This window comes from Caretta caretta, chromosome 1, assembly GCF_965140235.1.
Source record: "Caretta caretta isolate rCarCar2 chromosome 1, rCarCar1.hap1, whole genome shotgun sequence".
NCBI lineage: Eukaryota > Metazoa > Chordata > Testudines > Cheloniidae > Caretta > Caretta caretta.
In genome coordinates, this window is record NC_134206.1 from 122277546 (window position 1) to 122297652 (window position 20107).

The 20107-nt window shown below is 43.9% G+C and overlaps 1 protein-coding gene across 6 annotated transcripts in view; it reads left to right on the top strand.

Annotated features, from left to right (window-relative positions):
* GABRA5 (gamma-aminobutyric acid type A receptor subunit alpha5) overlaps window positions 1–20107 on the top strand; it is a 92420-nt gene that overhangs the window by 61611 nt on the left and 10702 nt on the right. For all 6 annotated transcript variants that reach the window (XM_048858861.2, XM_048858868.2, XM_048858839.2 and 3 more), the window contains exon 7: window positions 13636–13779. In XM_048858861.2, coding sequence (XP_048714818.1) covers window positions 13636–13779 — 144 coding nt within the window. The remainder of the gene's footprint in view (window positions 1–13635; window positions 13780–20107) is intronic.

The following is a 20107-nucleotide window of genomic DNA, read 5'->3' on the forward strand; positions in this document are numbered from 1 at the left end:
TCCCTCTGTTTCCAAACCACTGTACGGTATATACTCCATCACACTTACATACTGGGGTCCTTCAGGAGGCATGTGGCCTGGTTTTGCACAGCTTTCAATGCAGAGCTGTACCTAAATGGCCCCGTCCCTTTCTGTGACAGCAGATGTTCCTGAGTGACTTATGAGTACACGTGTACATTAGTATCTCTACATTAGCAGTACCAACTGGAACTTGTATATTTTAGTTTACATACTAGCTCCAGATTCCAATATAGCCAATTGATTGTTTTTAAGTAGTCAACGGTATAGTCAACTAAGCATCAAAAAGCATGTTAGGCCTCCAAAATCATGAGATTTTAAAAAATAAAACGCACCCAATATATATTATTTGCCTTCTGGTTTCTGAGCCCTTAGGATACACTCAGATCACATTTTCAAGCTTTTCTCCACGACCATGAGAGCTAGTTTCCTTTTTTTTTCAAATGAAAATTGAGATTCTCTCCGAACCGTTTACCTCCAGAAGCTGAAGAAGCTTCAAGAAAAACACCAAATCTAGCAAGATGCACCAAAAAATCATGTGTTGGCAACACAGAATCAACATCAATCTCGCATATCTAAATATCTTATAATCTGAGGGCAGTAAATAGCTCCATTTCTTTTCAGAGTAAGAAAAAATTAATTCATATTCCCATTCCAACCTTGACTATGATGGCTTGCACATCACAATCTGATATATAGCCATTTCTAGCTGTCTATTTTAAGGTTTTTTTATAGTTCCAATCACTGTAGTATCTTACTGTTGCTTAGTAATGAAGCCTCATGAGGTCTGTCTGACACATTTTAAAATACCCTGTTCTGTCTCCTGTGGAAAGAGAAGGCTAGAATCTAAGAAAATTCTTTTTAGCTAGAAAATATTGCCTTTAGTATAGAGCCATATTTTTCTTTTAATTTTGGGAAGGACAAAAATTACGATCCTTTTAGTAGGCTTGAAATTAGAAAATGCCCATTTTGTAACCATGTGCTGCCCCCATTCTTGTTTCTCATGGACAAACACATGGCTAAGAATTTGCTCGCAAGATTAGTTTCAGCATCCTGTACAGCTTACATCACACCATCCAGAAAAGTCTCACGATGGACTTTTTCCACGTTTTAGTTGCTAGCCTCTCTCCTGCATGTCACTTAGCTATTCAAATCACCATGCTCAATTTAAATTATTTATCCAGACCCTATGTTAGTTTAAAGGCCAAATGATCAATCTGAATTTAAATAATTTCAAACCCCTTGTGAATCCACAATTCCCACTAGAGTCAATGTGAAGATCCTGTTTTGTAAATCAGCATACTGTTTAAAAATATTCATTTTAGGCAATCATTCCATAGCTATGTGGATATAATTTTTTTCACACTAGTTAAATTACAGTTCTATTTTGAAAACTGACTGTATGAAACAATGCAGCTTCTCCCCAACAGACCTGCTCTGTCTGTATTCAGTACCACATCTGCTTAGTTTTTATACAAAACTGCGTTGTTACTACTTTTCTTTCTCCTTTTAGCACTTAGTGAAGTGTGAGCTGGATTGTATTCTGGCTCACATATGAGCAACAAAAATTTTAAGTAAAAGTTTCAATTGCAGAGCTAAATTTTGCCCTCTGTTGCACAGGCACTACCAAGTACAGATTCCTTATTTATAACCAGTGTTGATGCACAAACCAGGAAGAGCACAGTTTGATTCCTGGCCCCTAGGCTGAGTTTTCATCAGTTAGTAACAGCATCTTTTTAGATGCAAACAAATATATTTGGTACAGAAGTTTTCAAAAGACAATAAACCTGGAACTCAGCAATTCTATTTTAACAATCTCTTTTAAGTAAAGTCAGGAGACATGCATGAGCACACAAAAACCAGATCAATTAACTGGGGTGTCATTACCCTTTTTAAAGCACAAATTGACAAAGAAGATTAAGGTTCAGACGCTCTGTTAAGTCTATCTCTTGGCTCTCTGATTAACAGAACCCAGATTGGCCTTAACAAAATTCCTTAACACCATGTTTAACTTATGTTTAAGTGAAATTTATTTTTGGTCTGTGCAGTTCAAATTCCATATTCTAAAAACAAGTGAAGCCCAATTCCATAAGGCAAATATTTCAACCTTTAAAATTATATCCCCAAATCTTACCCCAAAAAAAGACATCAAAATTAAAATATTTTGGATTGCATGACAGATAAAATCCTTTATAATTAAAATAATCCCATCTGTGTAATCTGATAATTTATGATCATCTTTACTAATTAATGGGCCTGGGATCTCTACAGTAGGGATAGGGATTAGCAGCAGTTCCAAGATTAAGCCCTCTAATGGTACCATGGTGTAATCTATATACCACAGTGCCAAACACAGTATGAGAATGTAGCTAGACAGACAAAACAAACAAAATAGAAGAGTGAAGGTGGCTTTCTTTGGAACATCTTTCTTTATTTCTTCAACCAGTTATTAATGGTTTGAGAGTAATTTTTTTACTAAATTTAAGGCCAGATTTAGTCCAGATTTGTGGGATATTTTACACCACACTTTAGAATTTGGTAGCATCTAGCAATGCAGCAGCTACTGGATCCAATAGATCTTTAGCTTTCCATAAATTATGCAAAATTCTTCTTAAATTATTTTATATCTTATCACCTGGGTATAAAACATAACCGTCATGGGTGAGCTGTACAGGTAATTATTATTTTTAATTGAGTGTTGATTTAAGGTCAGATCCTGCAAATGATCCATACACACAAAACTCCCACTGACTTGCAGATTTGGCCTAAATCATCCTCATCTGGGTATTTTAAGTGCCACGGCCATGAAACTCTAAAAGTTTGGACTTGAGTCTGTATTTTCCAAAAAGAACAGGAGGACTTGTGGCACCTCAGAGACTAACACATTTATCTGAGCATAAGCTTTCATGGGCTAAAACCCACTTCATCGGATGCAGTGGAAAATACAGTAGGAAGATATATATACGCAGAGCACATGAAAAATGGGTGTTGCCATACACACTATAACGAGAGTGATTTATTAAGGTGAGTTATTATCAGCAGGAGAAAAAAACCTTTTGTAGTGATAATCAGGATGGCCCATTTCCAACAGTTGACAAGGTGTGAGTATATATATCTTCCTACTGTATTTTCCACTGCATACATCCGATGAAGTGGGTTTTAGCCCACGAAAGCTTATGCGCAAATAAATTTGTTAGTCTCTAAGGTGCCACAAGTACTCCTCATTCTTTTTGCTGATGCAGACTAACACGGCTACCACTCTGAAACCTGTATTTTCCAAGTGACTGTACTGTTGAGAATACCTATCCACAGCCAACACACAGGGGTGGTTCAGCCCATTGATCTTAGGAGAGCCACTGTAGCCCAGGGATACCCTGCGTCTCTGCACTGCTTCCTGTTTTCCCTTTCCCAGCTTCTATAACACCATGGCTCTAGCAGGAGTCATGCTCCCATGGACTTCCTTTCCAGCAATTTCCCATCTATCAGATGAGGTTCGGAGTAGTGGTAGGGAGAGTGGGTAGATAACGCTGACTAGATCAGAATATCACTCACTCATTAACAGCTGAGTAGGAGGGACAATACTGTGGCAAGCAGACAACCCCACCAGCAGATCCCAATCCTCAGAGCACATAGAAAGTGGCTCCAAGGAACATGCTGGGGAGCTGGCGTTGTAAACTGGTGGGCTGTTTCACCAGCCTGGGAGGGGAAGCAAATGCCACACCCGTGTCCTTTTAAGGCCTGGCCTCAGGTCACAATTTATTTGTTTGACCATGAAAAACATAAATAAAATAAAGCATCTCCACTAACTAATACTGGCTACTGTGCCAAAGGCTTTTCCTTTGCCTGTACCAGCCAGAAAAAACAGGACACACTCAAGCTTTAGGGCTGAGCTTCCACTTCCTTATATACATATTCCTTATGTGATAGGCAGGGATTCTTTTAGCCTTTTCAGGCTAGTGCTTTGCCTTGTTACAGACACTTTCTCATACTTTCTTATAGCATTATTCATAACCCCCCGAGGTTCAAATATCATGAGTCAGACCCCCAAAATAATGAGATTCCCCCTGCCCCCAATCATAATACTTTTAAAAAATATTATAGTGGGGTTTTGGGTCTGTTTGATTTTTGAACTCCCCCTGCCCCTCCCCAGTGTGTGTGTTTGTGACAATTAGTGTTGCCATCACACCCAAATGCACTAGGAAAGGTGATTTTGGTCCACACTGAAGGCGCTTCTGTCTCCACATCTGTCCACCCCTTGCCCAGCAAATAATTCTCCCTCCCCCACACCTCCAAATCAATCCTGTCCCCCCAGCCCCTGCATCAGTTCTGCCCATCCACCCACACCTACATCTGCCCAGCCCCCGATCAATTCTGCCCCCGCATCAGTTCTGCCCCTGTCTCACCTCTGCTCCTCCTGCGCTGTTCAAACCCCCCTCACCCCCAGGATGGGGGGAGTGCTCCAGGAGGGTCCCCTCTCCCTCTTTGAGGCTGGAGGGGGGGGGGCATCTCTCAGTGCTCTTCACTCCCACTCCCCGTGTCCAAGCCCAGGCCAAGTATTGCAGGGGAGGAGTGGAGTCACCCTAAACTGCTGGGTTTTTAGCTCCCTCCTCCTCCATCACCTCCTGTGAAAATGGTGTGGGGCTCCTGAGGGGATGGGGAGAGAGCGCTGCCTACTTCCTGCAGCAGCCCTAATTGGCTGCTCTACCCCAGGAAGCAGGCAAGTGGGGCAGGCAGCCCATCAAAGGGGGGGGGGGGAGGTGCTGAAATTCACAAGAGGGCTAGAGCTTCTTGTGTCATTGCCAGATAGGCTCCAGCCCCAGCCAACATCCTGTTGCACACACAAAAACCCATGAGAGTTAGAAACACTGTCCTACCTTCACAAGGCTGTGGATGCTCCCCTCTACTCATGGAAATGAATGAGTGTGTTTGGCCTTTTATAAGACTCTTGCCATCCACATTAAGAGACAAAAAAAGAGAGAGGAGAACTCCATTGTTTTTGAATTTCTTGGAGTGTTTATTAGTTTTGAAAAACTAAGGCATGGCTCATTGGCCAGGAGTTACCAGCAGAAATTATTTCACTTCATTGTTTGGTAGATGATAAACCAGAATATTCTCGAGCCTTTTATAAAATGCTCATTGGAAGCTTCTGTCAGTTAGCACTCACTCATTTTTTAAGCTTTTAATAGTTTCAAACACTTCTCTGTTTTTATATTATTGTCCCAAACTCTACATTCTTTCTTTTTTGTTGGTAGTGTGTGCTTAGATGAGGAGCAGGGAGGATTCAAACAGGGTTTCCTACTTTAGGAAATCAGAAATATTCTGCTAAAGAATAGCAAATTAATCATCTGAGTTCTGAGAGAAAGAAAATTTCCTAAATAGAGATAAATGTTGCATATTCCCAAGTGGTTTATTGGCCTTGTATCTGAATCTGCTTTGAATGAAACGAGACACATTTTGGGCCATCATATGTGCCACATTTTGTCTGCAGATACACATGCACCTCCTTCAAGTTTCCCAGCCTCTCTTTCACTTCACTTCACCATCAGTGATATCCTGACAGAGTGTTAACAAAAATTGTCCACCCTACTCTACTCTGCCCCATTTTCCTGTGGGTGGAGGAGGAAGCATGGAAGAGGCTGGACCAAGATCAATCATTTATCTCTCAAATAGAAAGGCTTTCTCATAACCACACACAAGATGGGTTTAAGTTCTGTGGCACTCTGGCAGAGCAGATTGGAAACCTTATGGAACCTTATTTTAAATAGAAAAACAGATTGTTGTGGAATTCATTATGATAATCAGTATGTTATCACCTGCCTTATCTTGATATTCCATTGATTTTATTCTAGGCTATCCCACACCACCACTTTTCAATCTGACACTGCATAATTGCATTGCATACATTGTCAAGGAGGAGGTCAGAGGTTATGCCAGTTGGGTGGGGGTAATTGGAGTTTCTGGCACCTACGAAAGAGTGGGAGGCAATCTGTGATTGTGGGACAAGCACATATTAACTGGATGTATCTGCTAAAATGACCAGAAGTGATATCATCAACAGTGTTGATGCCTCATTGGGATGCATGAGGTATTTCACACCTCTCAGAGCTATTTCTTATAGACTGCTCACAGATTCAAGCAGTCACTGTATCTACATAAGAACAAAAGAACAGCATACTGGGTCAGACCAAAGGTTCTGGCAAACAAAGGCTAGGGACACCATCCCTGCCCATCCTAGCTAATAGCCATTGATGGACCTACCCTCCATGAATCTATCTAGCTCCGTTTTGAACCCCGTTATAGTACTGTAGCATTGTGTGAAGAAATAGTTCCTTTTGTTTGTTTTAAACCTGCTGCATATTAATTTATTTTGGAGACACCTAGTTCTTGTGTTATGAGGAGTAGATAACGCTTCCTTATTTACTTTCTCCACACCAGTCATGATTTTATAGACCTCGATCATATCCCCCCTTAGGCATCTCTTTTCCAAGATGAAAAATCTCAATTTTATTAATCTCTTCTCATAAAGAAGTTGTTCTGTACGCCTAATCATTTTTGTTGCCCTTTTCTATACCTTTTCCAATTCCAATATATCTTTTTTGAGATGGAGCAACCACATCTGCATACCATATTCAAGATGTGGGGAACCATGGATTTATACAGAGGCAATATGATATTTTCTGTTTTATAATCTATCCCTTTCTTAAAGATTCCCAACATTTTGTTTGTTTTTCTGACGGCCACTGCACATTAAGTGGATGTTTTCAGAGAACTATCCACAGTGACTCCAAGATCTCTCTTGAGTTGTAACAGCTAATTTAGACCCCATCATTTTATATGGATAGTTGGGATTATGTTTTCTAGTGTCCATTACTTTGCATTTATCAACATTGAATTTCGTCTGCCATTTTGTTGCCCAGTCACCCAGTTTTGTGAGATCCCTCTGTAGCTCTTCATAGTCTGCTTTGGACTTAACTATCTTGAGTGGTTTGTATCATCTGCAAATTTTACCACCTCACCATTTACCCCTTTTTCCAGATTGTTAATGAATATGTTGAATAGTACTGGTCTCAGTACAGACCCCTGGGGGACACCACTATTTACCTCTCTCCATTCTGAAAACTGACCATTTATTCCTACCCTTTGTTTCCTAACTTTTAACTAGTTCCCGATCCAGGAGAGGACCTTCCCTCTTATTCCATGACAACTTACTTTGCTTAAGAGCCTCTGGTGAGGAACGTTGTCAAAGGCCTTCTGAAAATCTAAGTACACTATATCCACTGGATCACCCTTGTCCACAGGCTTGTTGACCTCTCAAAAGATTCTAGTAGATTTGTGAGTCATGATTTCCCTTTACAAAAAATATGTTGACTCTTCCACAACAAATTATGCTAATATGTATGTCTGACAATTCTGTTCTTTACTATAGTTTCAACCAGTTTGCCCAGTACTGAAGTCAGGCTTAGAGGCCTGTAATTGCTGGGATCACCACTAACCCTTTTTAAAAATTGGCATCGCATTAGCTATCCTCCAGTCATTTGGTACAGAAGCTGATTTAAATGATAGGTTACAAACCAGTTAGTAGTTCTGCAATTTCACATTTGAGTTCCTTCAGAACTCTTGGGTGAATACCATCTGGTCCTGGTGACTTATTACTGTTTAATTTATCAATTTGTTCCAAAATCTCCTCTAATGATACCTCAATCTGAGACAGTTCCTCAGATTTGTTACCTAAAAAGAATGGCTCAGGTTTGGGAATCTCCCTCACATCCTCAGCTGTGAAGACCGATGCAAAGAATTCATTTAGTTTCTCTGCAATAGCCTTATTGTCCTTGACTGCTCCTTTAGCATCTCAATTGTCCAGTGGCCCCACTGGTTGTTTACAAGGCTTCCTTTTTCTGATGTACTAAAAAAAATTTTTTGCTGTTACTTTTTGAGTCTTCGGCTAGCTGTTCTTCAAATTCTTTTTTAGCCTTCCTAAATGTATTTTTACACTTCCTTGCCAGAGCTTATGCTCCTTTCTATTTTCCTCACTAAGATTTAACTTGCACTTTTTAAATGATGCTTTTTTGTCTCTCACTGCTTCTTTTACTTTGTTGTTTAGCCATGGTGGCACTTTTTTGGTTCTCTCTGTTTTTTTAAATTAAGGCTATCCATTTACGTTGAGCCTCTATTATGGCGTCTTTAAAAAGTTTAAAAAGTTTCCATGCAGCTTGCAGGGATTTCACTTTTGGTTTTTATTTTGTTTTTCCTGAAAACTGATACTGAGTTTGTTGATAGCATAGAACAGAGTTGGTAAACTGAAGTGGAGGAAGGGAATAAAAATTTTGTAGGGAAGAGGTAGTGAGATAAATTACCCTAGGCCTTTTTACTAAAAAAAGAAAAGCAAGCCCTGACACTTTGAGTAGTTTGGGCATTGCAAAGGTAAAAAAGAAAAGAAAAGATTGACCTTCGTATATTTTTTGTGAGCTCCCAGGTGAAATCATCCATAATAGGGATGATTTAGCAGTATTTATAGAGGGAGTGATTTCTCTGGAGGTCAGGAAATCACCCAAACCTTTATTTAGTTTGGTGGCAATATCTTAACAAAGCTGTTAAGAGCTTGGAAAGCCTCCAGCACACTGCAGCTTCCTCTTTGCTGCTTTGCACCGAAGAGCAGCCATCTGTATTTAAGAACACAAGACTTTTGCATACAATTTCTGCTGATCTGCTATCATAGTTCCCTGACTAACAGCACCTCTGGGCTCATCAAGTGGACCCTGTATTGCTAGAGGTTTCATCAAATGACACAATCTTTAATTAAAAAGCAATCTTTATTTCCTGGAGACTCCAGGACAATCCTGGAGAGTGAGCAACCTTACCCCTGCACCACTCAGGTCCTAGGCCTGGAGACATCACCTCTGTCAGGATGGAGATGTATGATTCCTCCACTCTCAGAGCTGGCCCAAGCTGCAGTCTGATGTACATCCACTGTCTTTACCTCAGCAGGCCTGACAATTCTGTTCCTTCCAGGAGCAATGACAGTGGTAACCAGTGACCGGACTGCCATCTTAAAGCAAAGTATTATTTATTGAAACAAAAAGCATTTAAGAGAAAATAGATTTTAAAATAATACTAAAGGAGTCCGTAGCAGGCCTGCCTTTCCCCAAGAGTTGCCAGCTCCTTCAAACTCCTTCCACGGAGGCGCTATCTGAGTTAGGGTTGCCAACTTTCTAATCCCACAAAACCAAACACCATAGCCCTGCCCCTACTCTGAGGCCACCCCCCTGCCCCACCCCTTCCCCAAGGCCCTACCCCCCTGCTCACTACATTCCCCTTTCCTTGGTGGCTCACTCTCTCCCACCCTCACTAACTTTCACTGGGCTGGGGCAGGGGATTGGGGTGCAGGAGGGGGTTCTAACTGGAGGTGCAGACTCTGGGGTGGGGCCAGAAATGAGGGGTTCAGGGTGCGGGAAGGGGGTCTGGGCTGGGGCATGGGTACGGGCTCCAGCTGGGGGTGCGGGCTCTAGGGTGGGCCTGGGGATGAGGGGTTCAGGGTGTGGGAGGGGGCTGCAGTTTGAGGCAGGGGGCTGGGGTGCAGGGGGGATGAGGGCTCATTCTGGGGGGTCCAGGCTCTGGGGTCGGGCCAGGAATGAGGGGTTTGGGGTGCAGATCGGGGCTCCAGGATGGGGAGTGGGGCAGAGGGGTTCAGGGCATGGGAGGGGGTGCAGATTGAGGCAGGGGGTTGGGGTGCAGGGGGGGTGAGGGCTCCATCTGGAGGTGCAGGCTCTGGGGGTGGGTTTGGGAGGGGCCTCTGGGTTTGTGGGGACTTAAGACTGGGGCAGGGGGTTGGGGCTCAGGGTTTGGTCAGCAGCACAGCAGGAGGGTTAAGGCAGACTTCCTGCCTGTCCTGGCACTGTGACCCATGCTGTGGCCCAGAAGTGGCAGCAGTTGGTCCAGCTCCTAGGCGGAGGCATGGCAGACAGCTCTGCATGCGTCACTACTCTCGCCTGCAGGCACCACCCCCGCAGCTCCCATTGGCCGTGGATCCCAACCTAGGAGCTGGACCTGATGGCCACTTCAGGGCACAGCACAGAGCCAGGACAGGTAGGCACTAGCTTGCCTTAGCTCTGAAGCACTGCCAACTGGACTTTTAATGGCCCGGTCAGCGGTGCTGACTGGAGCTGCCAGGGTCCCTTTTCGACTGAGTGTTCGGATTGAAAACTGGATACCTGGTCACCCTAATCTGAGTCAGTTGAGAAGCTTTTAACAGCTGACCCCCTTTCTTCTCCTGAGAATGTTTTTTTAACTCTTCAGCATCCTTTTTGATTTCATAGTTTCATAGAGTTTAAGGCCACCACTAGATCACTTAGTATGACTTGTTTTATATCACAAGCCATTCCATTTCACCCAGATACTGTATATTAAGTTCAGAATTTAGTTAGACTAAACTGTTGTGTGCCAGATGCAGAGAACAGGATGTAACCAATGCCCAAGGCCCCAGCAATGGCAGGGAATTGATTAGGTGAGATATGTCTAGATCAGTGGTTCCCAGACTTGTTCCACTGCTTGCGCAGGGAAAGCCCCTTTTGGGCTGAGCCGGTTTGTTTACCTGCCACGTCCACAGGTTCAGCCGATTGCAGCTCCCAGTCGCCGCGGTTCGCTGCTCCAGACCAATGGGAGCTGCTGGAAGTGGCACGGGCTTAGGGATATACTGGCCACTGCTTCCAGCAGCTCCCATTGGCCTGGAGCAGCGAACCTCAGCCACTGGGAACCACGATCAGCCAAACCTGCAGACTCAGCAGGTAAACAAACCGGCCCGGCCTACCAGGGCCTTTCCCTGCACAAGCAGCGGAACAAGTTTGGGAACCACTCGTCTAGATTATCGCAGCAGGTGAACCATGGTCCATGCTGCAGAGGAAGTCAAAATGCCCCAAGGTCTTTGCCAATCTGACCTGTGGGAAAAATTCTTTTTGACCCAAATCTGATGAGTTTGATCCTGAGCATGTGAGCAAGTCGGGTGAGCCAGGCATATAAGAAGGAGGATTCTCTGTACCACCTCGGAGCACTCATCTGCCCTGTCTGGTTTCCCATCTCCAGCTGCGGCCAATCTCTGATGCTTCAGAGGAAGGTGGAAAATAAAACCCAACCAAACCCAGAACTCATCTGGCCAATTGTGCACTGGGGGAACATAATCCTTCCTGACCCTTGAAACCCTGAAACATGAGATTTGGTTATATTCACTGTCTTAGTGCAAAGCTGAAAGTGTTCTGAGCATGTTGAGGGCAACAGAGGCACTCCTATTCTCCTCATGTTCCATGAAGGAAGGGGGAATTCATAGAACCAGAACTTCCTAGGCCACAAGGGACCACCATGACCACCCAGCCTGATCTCCCCACTGCCTCCCACTGACAGAGGCTGCAGAACTTCGCCCAGAAGCCAGATGAAAGTATGTGTTACGAAATATGTCATGTCTTAAAGACTCCAAGTGATGGTGAGTCCAGCCCCTCCCCTGGTAAGCTTTTTCAATATTTAATTACCCTCACCACTAGGAAATCATGTGTTATTTCAAGGTTGAATTTGTCTAACTTTAACTTCCAGACAAAATCTTGTTAGGCCCTTCTCAGCAAAGCTGAAAATCCCCCACTCTCAGATCATTGTCCATGTGTGAGTACCTGTGCACAGTGATCAAAACACTTTTCAACCTTCTCTTCAATAAGTTCAGCTCCTTAAGCCTCACATTAGAAGCTTTGTTTTCTAGGCCCTGGACCATTCTTACAGCCCTTCTTGGAACTCTCTTTAGTATTTCCACAACCATAGTAATAATAATAATAAAACCACCTAGCTCTTATATAGCAGTTTTTCCATCACTAGATCTCCAGGCACTTCACAAAGTGCCTCTCTCACTCATTTTACTGATGGGGAAACTGAGCGAGGTGAAGTGACTTGCATAAGGTCACCCCACAGGCCAGTGACAGATCTGGAAATAGAACCCAGATCTCCTCAGTCCCAGTCCAGTGCTCTGTCTACTAGGCTACACTGCCTCCCTCTAAACAAGAGTAGGGTGCACCGTTCCCGGAGGCACTGCCATACCAGGCTGATGTGTGGAGTGGATGGAGCAAGCTGCTAGCCCATATTCTTGAAGTGTGGACCCTGGAATGGGATATAGTATTCCAGTAGCAGTCTCACCAATGCTGTGTATGAGTCAAGATCCCTTCCCTACTTCTATTTGATATTCCCCTTTTTGCCACACTATTGCACGGAGAGCTCATGCTCAGGTGATTATGAACAATGATCCCTAAGTCCTTCTCTGAGTCCCTGCTTTCCAAGACAGGCTACCAGCTTTAGAAAAACAAGGCTTGAAACTTGTTGAAGATGGGATACAGGATCCTTGAAGCTAACACCACCTGTTTTCCCTGTTATCTTTCAACTGTGTGCTCGGATGTTCTTAAATCTGAGAAGCTATTGTGCTGCAACCCTGCACAGACCCTATTCTTACATTATTACACAGCATTTCCATGTCTGTCACACCTGCATTTTGCGCTCTCTTTGCAAGGAAATTGATGTCCTGGTCATTAGTTTTTCCAGAGGATTTGGTAAAACAGTGTCTGGCTCCTTGCAACCTCATTGCCACCGCTAAACATTCAAAAATCATAAGACAGGCACCCCCAAAATAAAGAGCTTTTCTTAAAAAAAACACAGCTTTTTTAAAAATTTGCCTCCTGCTTTTTAAGACTATAGGGCTGTTGTTTTCAAGCTTTCCTTTGCAACCACAGGGGCTTGAAACTTTTTTTTAAATGTGAAAGCTGAGGTTCTCATAGAATAACATGATCCAGGCACTGAGGCTTGAAGAAAAATAGTAAATATTGTGAGATTCACAATAAGTTCATGTGAGTTGGCAACTCTGCCACTACCTTTGATTCCTAGGGCCTCCAACTAAAAAATAGTAGGCAGTGAGAACTCACATCAAACACACACTTGCACATGCACAATTCAACCCTCTTCACACATGCAGACACATCAGCCTCCCCCTCCCACATGTGCACACACTCTCACCAACCCCAGCCAGGCATATAAACCAGCCAGCACACCCCCACACCACTCCATGCACATTTCACTCTTCCAGTCAAAATCTCCCTGAAATCAAATGGGCTGAAAGGATTATATTTGTAACTCCAATGTTCCAGCCTTTTACAAACCATCCCACACATCTGTTAAGTCAGAAGCCTTCAACCTAATTCTTTGTGAGCCGGACATATGGGAACATAATTATATCATCTCTATTTGTTTCTCTTAACCTCTCTCACTCCTCTCTTCTTCTCCTTCCCTTTCCCAAAACTATATAATTTAGGGTTTCAGAGTAGCAGCCGTGTTGGTCTGTATCCACAAAAAGAACAGGAATACTTGTGGCACCTTAGAGACTAACAAATTTATTTGAGCGTAAGTTTTCGTGAGCTACAGCTCACTTCATCTTTCCACTGAATGCATCCGATGAAGTGAGCTGAAGCTCAAGAAAGCTTATGCTCAAATAAATTTGTTAGTCTCTAAGGTGCCACAAGTACTACTTTTCGTTATATAATTTAAGAGTCCACTAGGAAATTAATCTCTGTTTTAACCTGTCATCTTTATTTCCATCAACAGATGCTTACCCCAATTCTGAAGTGGTCTACGTCTGGACTAATAGCACCGCTACATCTGTGGTGGTTGCAGAAGATGGTTCACGACTTAACCAGTATCATCTGATGGGACAGACTGTAGGAACTGAAAACATCAGTACCAGTACAGGTGTGGTAGAATGCATCTTTCCACCACACAGTTGCTAACAGGAAAAAGAGATGCAGTGAGGGGAGATGCATACAGGCTCTTGGGTCTTTGGTGCGGGCACTAGGGAGATGCATATCAAGTCTTGGCAACTGACCAGTAGCACCTCAGAGTTACCAACACCAGAGCTACAAACTGACCAGTCAATCACACACCTCATTTGGAACCAGAAGTACACCATTAGGCAATAGGAGAGGCCAAAACCAAAAAAACAAACAAACAAACAAACAAGAATAAATTCAGTACAGTGCTGTGTTAAACATAAACTACTAAAAATATAAAGGAAAGCAACATTTTTCTTCTGCATAGTAAAGTTTCAAAGCTGTATTGTCAGTGTTCAGCTGCAAACTTTTGTAAGTTTTTGAAAGAACAACTATAATGTTTTGTTCAGAGTTACAAACAGCGCATATTTCAGAGCTATGAACAACCTCAGTTCCCAAGGTGTTCGTCACTCCAAGGTCCTGCTGTATTTGCTGAAATCGCAGCACTATTTCTGGCTTATTTCCCTGCTGGAGGAACAGCGCCAGGAGGCAAACACTGCCCACCCATTAGATCTGTACCAATTCTAGGTTTATAGTGATTTGCTTGATGAAACCGTTTGGGGGAGGGGGAAGAGGGAAGGTGGCAGCTGTTGCTGAGCTTTGCTGCGTGTCCTGGGTACCACGTGGCCAGAGAGGAGGTGCTAACCCCAAGGATTCCCATTTCCTCCATAACTGGAAGTGGAGGCACCAGATGTGGCAGCATTAGAGAGGCAAAGAAGCTTTAATCCCAGCCCAGCCATCCACGTGAGGCCCCCCCTTCCCTCCCTCCTGCTTAAGGCTTCCATGTCAGGGCAGCCCTGTGCTTAGATGGGGGTGGGGGATACCTGGGAGGGTGAAGCCAGACCAGCTCTGACAGTTACATGGGTTCCACAGCACAGAGGCTTTAACAGGTTATATAATATACTTGTCTTGAGAGAATTAATGGAGTAGAGTCTAAGGGCTCCTATGATTGGAACCAAAAATATACTGTCTTTAAACAAAGCCATCCCCTTCCCCCGTGGCTTCATTCACAGAGGACTTTTAGAATGCAGATTTGAACAATGCTCTGGCAGAAATTAACACTAGTAAAGCACTGAGACATATTTATTTTGAGGACCTGGCACCTCCTATCACTGGCTATAAATGACAGGCTCTGAGATCTAATTTGAGACCCTGAGGAGAAGGTGTAAACCAGATTGGTAACCTGTGCTATCCTTGGAAGGGATATTTAGGGCACTTTACCATGCGCACAACCCCCTTATCCCCAACCTCTCTCACCCACACACACACACAATCACAAAGGTTGGTAGCATTAAGGAATGAAGGTGCTTAAAGCTCTCTATTCAAAATTAAACAAACAAACAAACAGCCCGGTGGAAGGTGGGGCCCACTCTGAGTCCAACTGGGCTTGCTGTTTACTCTCCAAACAATCCTAAAGCTAGGGCAATCTTGCATAGTACAAGGCAACCACAAAGCAAAGTTATGCTCCGCTTTCCTCCAAAATTATGCTCCAATCATTCCCAACCCCTCCAATATCCATAAAACAGTTGCTAAATAAGCCAAGAGAATCAGCAGCCAGGATGTGCATGTAGAAATAATCACAGTCGTTCCCCTAATAGCAAAGAGCCCCCTGGGGAAAGCAAGCTGCCTCTCATTAAAGAACAAAGACATGTTTCCTTACCAGTTCACCATCATAGCTGCATTGTTTTCTGCAATGAATGGCAGCTCCCCTCTTGCCTTCAAAACTACCAAGAAAAAGATCCAGAGGATGTATGGGGGCATCTCCTAGAAACTCGCCCTGATCCCGGGAGAAATAAAAAATCCAAAGCAGGCAGTGGACACTCCAGGGTATCAGCTCTGGGCCACTTTCACGTCTCCGTTTTACCGTGGTAGGCACCTTGGACTCCTCAACCTAAGGGAAACAGCAGAATCCTCAGAGGGATCAAAAAGTTTGTGCCCAGAAATCCCCTCCCCTCCCTAAGATTTAGGCTAATAAATTACGGTTTTCCAACGTCAAGAATTTTTTTAATGTCCCAGGTTGCATCTGGGCAGGCTGGATTCTGATTGCAGGGTGGATCGCAAAGAGCAGGACACAGATTGTAACCAGGGATTAGCAAAATACAAAAATCCGATTTTACACAGGGAAAGCGTCAGTGATGGCTTTTCTGTACTTCATCAAGCTCACAGTAGGCTGGTAATCAGGGTTACTTGTGATCGGATGTTTAAGACATTTCTCCTTTGTACAGAACTGTTGAATGTGGGGGGCGCGGGTTTGGGGAGGGAGAGGAAGACGGAAGAATATTGCACAAATCCAACAGTTTGGATCCTTTGGATATATTTTGGACCACATGTCAAACTGCACAACCCCTCCAATTGCATGGGGGGAAATGTTTGAGTATATAAAAAATTTACACACCCTTTATGCTATCGCTTCAAGCGGATGCCTTTTAGAAAGAGGTAAAATCTGCATCTGCACCAGTCTTACTGGATCCTACTGATTTTTGCACTCAGCTCCCCAAGTTCTGCCTGAAAAAAAGATACTCTGCTAGTTAGATTGCACCAAAAAAATCTTGGAATCTGGCACATTTTAGCACTGGCATGCTGCAAAAACCCTGATCCTCCTAATCTTGGCACTCAAGCCCCCAAATTCTACTGGCTATATAGAGAACAGGGCTGCCACAAAAAAATTCCCCATGTAGCAGTGTTGCAAAAAACCAGAACAAAGCCCCAGTACTTCCACTTCCTACATAAAGAACACATCCAGCCACTTGTATGTATCGAAATATTCCTGCAAATAAATAAAGAGAGAACGAGTCCAGCCACTTCTGTTGCACCAAAGATCTTGGATTTTTGCACATTGCAGCACCACAGCACTACAAAACCCCAGACCCAAAACATAGATTGTGCTGGATTTTGCCAATTTTTGCACTCCTACCCCAAATTCCAATATCTAAATACAGAACACAGCCAGCTGCTCTACCTGTACCAAAAAATTACAGACCCTGGGTGTATCCTGAGGCAAGTGTGGTCTGGTGCAACAACGACACAATAACACAGATCTGACATACCTGTATTCTGCCAGAACCTGCCATTTTCTTTTCACCCCAGGCCTCAGCCTACAGGTGTAGCCACCATTCTACCACTGGTAAAAGGGCCCTTGATGTATCCAGACTAATAGCATATGAAAAACATGTATCTGGATCACTGTTCCCTCTAAGCTGTGCGCGTGTGCACGCGCACACAGAGCCTAAACCCCACACACACGGCTAAACACCACGAGCACAAACATTTGCACAGAAGCACAAAAATTTGCACAGCATAAATTTTTTATGCACACGGCCTGTCAAAAATTAGAGGGAACATTGGTTGGGATCCCACTGGAGCCTGCCAATTTTTAGCCATATTCTTTCTCCAAAATTCTATTATCTAAATTATTTTTTTTTAAATGTAGCAACTTCTAATCCATCAAAAAATCTTAGCCAATGTCTCCTAAAGGATGGGCTGCATCGTGGGAAGGATGTAAATGGGTCATGGGATCGGTGTGGAGGAGAGGCCCGGGGCAGGGGAGTTGGAGAGTTAGCCTGCCCAGCACTTCACGCTGCACAAGTAGCTTCTGTCTCATGGGACTGGGCCTAGCAACCCCCCTTTGGGTGTTGTGACCTGGTACACAGGGTCACAGTGCCACTCAAGTTTGACCTGGCTGCTCCTCTCCCATGACAGAGGAGTGGTCAGGCCATACCTGAGTGGTACTGCAAGGGATGGCATAGGTCAAACCTGAGTGGCACTGACACCAAATGGGCAGGTCGCAATGCCACTCACTCAAATATGTCCCAGCCGCCCCTCCATCAGGACAGAGTGATGCTGTGACCTTGTGTGCCAGGTTGCAACTCCCAGAGCAGGGAGTTAGGCCCAGCCCTGCAAGAAAGGAGTCATCACTGTGGGATGAGTGCAGAGCAAGCTCTTCAAATACCAGACCCCCACACTTTGGGGCATTCCCTCTGCACCTCTCTGGGAGTAGGGTTGTGGTGCTAGGGTAGAGGATGCTGCTGCAGATGGTCAGAAGCCTCTCAGCAGGGTGAGGAGGTGGCGGTGGAGGAGGACACTGGCCTATGATTTTGCCCTCCCCCATTAAATTTGGATCCTGGATAGGTCGTAAAAAAATACAAAATGCAGTTGTTTGGTTGCCTTACTAAAATGTTTGGGAACCACTGATGTAGACCCTCTGCAACTTGCCACAGTTGCAGCACAAAATCACATAGCCAGCACTTGGATCCAGCTATATCAGCTCTAAGACCAAAAATTATACCAGCTAAGTACAGAAAAAATGCAGCAGCTCCATTTATTCTTTATTATTAATTATTTCTTATGATTACTGATGTTGTCAAGGTTCCTCCCCACTCTGAACTCTAGGGTACAGATGTGGGGACCTGCATGAAAAACCTCCTAAGCTTATCTTTACCAGCTTAGGTCAAAACTTCCCCAAGGTACAAAATATTACACCCGTTATCCTTGGAATGGCCGCTACCACCACCAAACTAATACTGGTTACTGGGGAAGAGCTGTTTGGACGCGTCTTTCCCCCCAAAATACTTCCCAAAACCTTGCACCCCACTTCCTGGACAAGGTTTGGTAAAAAGCCTCACCAATTTGTCTAGGTGACTACAGACCCAGACCCTTGGATCTTAAGAACAATGAACAATCCTCCCAACACTTGCACCCCCCCTCTCCTGGGAAATGTTGGATAAAAAGCCTCACCAATTTGCATAGGTGACCACAGACCCAAACCCTTGGATCTGAGAACAATGAAAAAGCATTCAGTTTTTTACAAGAAGACTTTTAATAAAAAATAGAAGTAAATAGAAATAAAGAAATCCCCCCTGTAAAATCAGGATGGTAGATATCTTACAGGGTAATTAGATTCCAAAACATAGAGAACCCCTCTAGGCAAAACCTTAAGTTACAAAAAAGATACACAGACAGAAATAGTTATTCTATTCAGCACAATGCTTTTCTCAGCCATTTAAAGAAATCATAATCTAACACATACCTAGCTAGATTACTTACTAAAAGTTCTAAGACTCCATTCCTGTTCTGTCCCTGGCAAGAAGCAGCATACAGACAGACACAGACCCTTTGTTTCTCTCCCTCCTCCCAGCTTTTGAAAGTATCTTGTCTCCTCATTGGTCATTTTGGTCAGGTGCCAGCGAGGTTACCTTTAGCTTCTTAACCCTTTACAGGTGAGAGGAGCTTTCCCCTGGCCAGGAGGGATTTCAAAGGGGTTTACCCTTCCCTTTATATTTATGACAGATGTTGAGAATGGCATCCCACTGTTATAGGCTCTGTACAACCATTTAACAAAAATAGTTCTTGTCCCAAAGTGCTTAAGTCTTAGAGGGAAATCCTGGCCCTACTGAAGTCAACGGGAGTTTTGCCATTGACTTCAGTGTGGCCAGAATTTCACTCTAAGTGTAATGCTAGAGCCAACAGGTGGATACAATAAATGGCTGGGATGAGCCCAAGGTAACAATGAGACAATACCAGTCAGCATAATAAGTAGTGGTACAGAGCATCAGCTTCTCCCCATCCCCAGTTGAGTTTTTTGCAGGCATTGTGGCTGCTGAGAAAATGCAAATTTCATGGGAAGCTTCCTCCATGTGTAAGAGCAGTGCGAAAGAGTGTACTGTCCCTTTAAGGGACAGTACGAAGCCAACAGCTGCCCCCCACCCCAATCCCCTCAAGCTGGGAAAGGGAACTGACTGCTACCCCCATCTCGGGAAATGAAGGTGGGGCATACTTGCAGTGCCACACTGGACCACAAGGGGCATGTGGGAATAACCCACACTTTTACAGGCAGCATGGGAGAAAGTGCAGAGGTACTTATTGGAAAACTGAACAATGGGCAAAACTGGCATCTTTGGTGGAGTGGACATGGGGGGACCAATGTCTCAATACTATGTAAGAAATGACAGGTAGGGTGTGAATCAGCCATGACTGGCCTTTCAAATGAAAACAAGTACTTTGGGTTTTGTAATTTGTAATTTAAAAAAAAAAAATGCAGCCAGGTGTAGAGCACCAAAAAATCCTGCATACCAGGTGTGGGATTATCACAAATCAATGTGTATAGGAAATTATCCAGTTATAGGGATATGCTACCTCATTTTACAGCAGACCTTCTCCCAGCCCCTCTCCCCAGCACTCTTCCAGGATCCTTTTCACAAGAAAGTGAGAAGCCAGAAGAGAGCCCTTCCCTGGGCACAAGGGTTGAGACACTC